Source organism: Lagopus leucura, unplaced genomic scaffold (genome assembly GCF_019238085.1).
Source record: "Lagopus leucura isolate 7727_CA_CO unplaced genomic scaffold, USGS_WTPT01 Super-Scaffold_100001, whole genome shotgun sequence".
Lineage (NCBI taxonomy): Eukaryota > Metazoa > Chordata > Aves > Galliformes > Phasianidae > Lagopus > Lagopus leucura.
In genome coordinates, this window is record NW_024962262.1 from 27,545,000 (window position 1) to 27,549,092 (window position 4,093).

General features: G+C 39.2%; 1 protein-coding gene across 1 annotated transcript; it reads right to left on the bottom strand.

The window, feature by feature from the left end:
- Positions 1–1,083: 1,083 nt before the first annotated feature.
- Positions 1,084–2,259, bottom strand: LOC122177262. Its single transcript, XM_042866443.1, has one exon. It carries the CDS (start codon positions 2,182–2,184, stop codon positions 1,084–1,086), a length of 1,101 nt encoding a protein of 366 aa, XP_042722377.1. The 5' UTR covers positions 2,185–2,259.
- Between the last annotated feature and the right edge of the window lie 1,834 nt (positions 2,260–4,093).

Genomic DNA, 4,093 nt, shown 5'->3' on the forward strand with positions numbered 1-4,093 from the left:
TTGTGACTTGAAGTGGATTCGTAAGATGGTGAAATAAATTATTAATGAAAATGCATTGGAAATGTGTTAAAGATAACAATTTCTGAAAAATCTAAAAAGAGAGCTTTTTTAAGGGCAAGGAAGCACTTTAGTTTTAGTTTTTAAATATATTTATATACATATAAATATAAATACACACAGAAGCGCATGCACATCCTAACTTTTTAATGTAACCAGAGAAATCCAGCTGCAATCACAGAACTTTGTGATAAACTGTCTTTTTTAGTTACTGTACAGATTAAATTTCCGATCTGCTAATCCATTAATAACACTTCCAATGTGTAGAAGGAGTGCACTACACCAAATAGGCTCTATTTTTGTAAATCTCTTTAATATTGGCAAGATCTAACTAAGATACATGCTCCTATTACATGACTTACACAATGGTAAATATTTTTAGATTGATTTCAGCAGAAATACTTAGAAATGACTCTTGCAAGAGTCTCAAGAGGATCTAGTTTTACATTAATTTTATACAACTGAATAATACAAAAAAAAAAACGTAACACAATTTAAGCATTTAATCTGGTTACATATTGCCTTTATGAAATGGTAAAACTTGTCTTTTCAGTGTAATAAATGATGTGCAGAAATGTTTTCTGATGTAAATGTAAGATTTTTCTTCTATCAATTGATCCTGGTTTAGTAACTTTGAATCTCTCAATGAAATGGTGGGAAGAGGATTAATGTGAACAAATGATTGCACACAAGTTGCAACTGATTTTTCTGTTTCTTGCAAAGACAAGATTGTTAAAATAGAATAATGCATATAAAAGCCATACATAAATCAGCTCTAGCATTTTTATTTCAGCTCACATCCAAACATTTGTCTGAGATAAAATATACAGTAAAACAAAGACATACCAGCCTGTTCAAACCCTAGCTGGACAAACTGTGTTTTGTTTTATGAGATTTATGGCTTTGAGTGAAGTTAGCTGGTATCCAGTAACATGGTAACATATCTGCCATGTTATCTTTTCTCAAAACATTTTTTTTTTTTCTCAAAACCATTGCCTGTACACATCATTAAGTAACTTAACATGGCTACGTGTCTCGCTCTCTCCCTCCCTGAGACATAGCCTCTATTTTTCCTTGCAGTTGAATACCTATAGGTTTTAATGACTGTGGAAGCCCCCTAATTAAAGCAGTCATTCTCTCAGGATCAACAGGCATCATCATAGGTGATTCATGGTGTGGCTGCAGCTTTCTATCATACATCATTTGGAGACAAGCAGCCTTTTGAACACTCTCTACTAACTGATCAGTTGTTCCAGTAATAGCAAGAGGGTCTCCCCTTTCTAAAGGGTTGAGACTACCTGCCCAATAGGCAGCCCTTTGTGTTAAGGACCAGGGAGCACGATTGTTACCAGTAGTTAAAAATACTGCTGGTCCCCAATAACCTTCTGCTTCCTTTTCTGTTAACCGAATCTGGTCGCCACCAGTGAGACTCACCCTCCATACATATTCTGTCTCTGATTCCTTTGGAGAGCGGCTAAAATCCTTTTTCAATTTTGCTAGTTCAGTGGCTGAGAAGGGAATTTCTTTAACATTCATTTGAGGATCTAGATCCTCACTGTTATCGAATGTGTATTCAGTTTTTATCAAAGGACACAATGGGGCTATTGGAGTTTCTAATTTATCTAGCCTTTCCTTCATTCCTGGTAGTTCCACCTGAGGAAAAGTTTTTTCTCGAGGCAAACTATGGGTGACGGTATGGCTGGCATGCTTACACGTTAGCAGTTCCTTAAAAGCCATTTGCAACAAAGCCGAATTACGTTTCTCTCTTTCTGATTGTTCCTCGAAATTAACTATTTGATTCTGCAGAGTTTTTACCAATTCTTGTGTAACTCTAACTGATTCCTGTAGTGCTTCTATGGTTTGGAGTTCTGCCGAATGCTTTTCATTTTGGAACTCCACAGCAGCTATTAAAGCAGCCCCGAGTACGGCACAAATAAACGACTTTCCTTTTCCAGCTCGTGTACGAGCCTCATTCTGTAAGACACTAATGCAGTCCGAAACACTCTGCAAATTATGCCAATTTTGGCATGCCCAGTCCACCCCTGATAAAGAGGGACGAGCACCATGCTTTTCTAAAAGGTCAAATAACACATCTTCACTTTTCATACTGGCAATACTGTTACTCATTTCTTAATACAATGAAAGATCTATACTAAGGGAGGAGGAGGTACACGTATTCAAAAGCTCAGTTACTCCTCACCGCTCCTCCCAGGGAGATACACCACACCTAAACAAATGCAAATGCTCCAATCACTCCTCCCTTTCTTTGGGGGAGCACAAAAAATGTGAAGCTAAAGCAACACTTTCTAGGGTTCAATAGAGTAAATAAAATTTCTTGGAGAGGCACACACTTTTAAGTAACAAAATATCACTTCCTCACTTCCCCAAGAGGCGCGCGCATGCAGACACACACACACACACACACACACACAAAAGGTTCAAGCTTAGCACTTCAGTTACCAAATAATCAGAGAAGTTTTCCCGAGGAGGCGCACACGCATTAAAGAAAATGCAAGTATTCAAAATACGTCCCCGAGAGGTACACACATAAAAGGTAAAGTTTCAGAATATGGAGCGGTCTTCCTGGAGAAGGACTCACGTCTAAATTTTCAAAACTATCGCTCCTTGCAACTCCAGGAGGTGCACACAGAAAAAAATTTTTCAAACTATATGTGGAAGGACAACACTCACAGCGGGTATCCTGCCGACTATGCCATTAAATAAATGTCTCGCTCCAATTTATAGGAGGGAGAGGAGGTTCTTTTATTATCTATATACCCAGCATGAGATTAAGAAGCAACGGTTCAAATGCTGGTCTGACCAGTTTATTACAAATCTTAATTAGGGAAATGGGGAAGGGGAGGACGGACACTATTATGAATTAGGGTAATGGGGAAGGGAAGGAGGGCGATAGAAAAGATAGAAAAGAAGAAGCAAGGAGTCTTTATAGGAAACAAGAGGGACATAGTCACCACCATGGATCCAGCGTGGTTCGTAGTTCAGTCTTTGATCTTCAGCAGCGGTGGGTCGTCGGGCATTGTTGTTCTATTGATGACGATGACAATGACCATGGCGATGATGGCCCCTTTTCAGTGGTTTCAAAGTGGTTGAGTCAGTTGTCTTTGCAGTGACAGCTCAAATCCAAAAGTGGTTGAGTCAGCTCTCCTTTGAGTGGCAGCTTCTGGCTCTGGGATCTCAGCAGGAAACTCCTTTGTTCTTATCTTTCTGGCCTTGCCAGCAGATAAGAGGAAGCAGGGAGGCACCAACTTGTATCTTGCCTTCGCAGCATACAATGGTATCATCCCCCAGCCTTCCATAGCAAACAGGAGTTATTTGGTCACAGGCTAGATCTTCTGCCAGTAAACAGTCCTGAGCACTATCTTCTGAAGGCAAACAGCTCCAAAGATGTAAAATTGTCCACACAGTGATGTTGATTGCCACACAACACCCATCACTTGCCTCCTCAACAAAATACCTCAGGAAGCAAGCTTTGAGCCAAAAAAAAAAAAAAGAAAAGAAAAGAAAAAAAAGGATTCTCACACTATGCAGTGCCCACCTAGGCTTTTCGACACAGTGATCCTTGTGGGTTCCTTCCAACTCAGGATATTCTGTGATTTCACGCTTAACTGAAGTAGGTCTGATGTTGTAATACTTCTGTAAGTAATCCTGGCACGTTAGAGTATGAGCTTATATTCTCTGTATAGAAATTTATGGAGATTAGGTTTTCTCTATTTTGTACATTTTACAGAACTGTGCTTCTAAGACTTCACTTCAACCTGCTGATCCTGTGTGGCTGGAAACTTGAATGCTGCTTGATCTCCATTTAAGCTAGAAGTGTATCTTTCAGACGGTCTTGAATCTTACAGCTATACCTGGCTTCCAAATAATTGTGTACACTGGGCTTACATAGTGGTACAATTACCCTTATGAGTATGTGTCCAGAATATCACTGTGCTCCAAATTCCAGATCAGTATTTTAGTGATTACCAACATCATTTAAATGTTCCAGGGAAGAGATAGTAAGAGATAATAACCT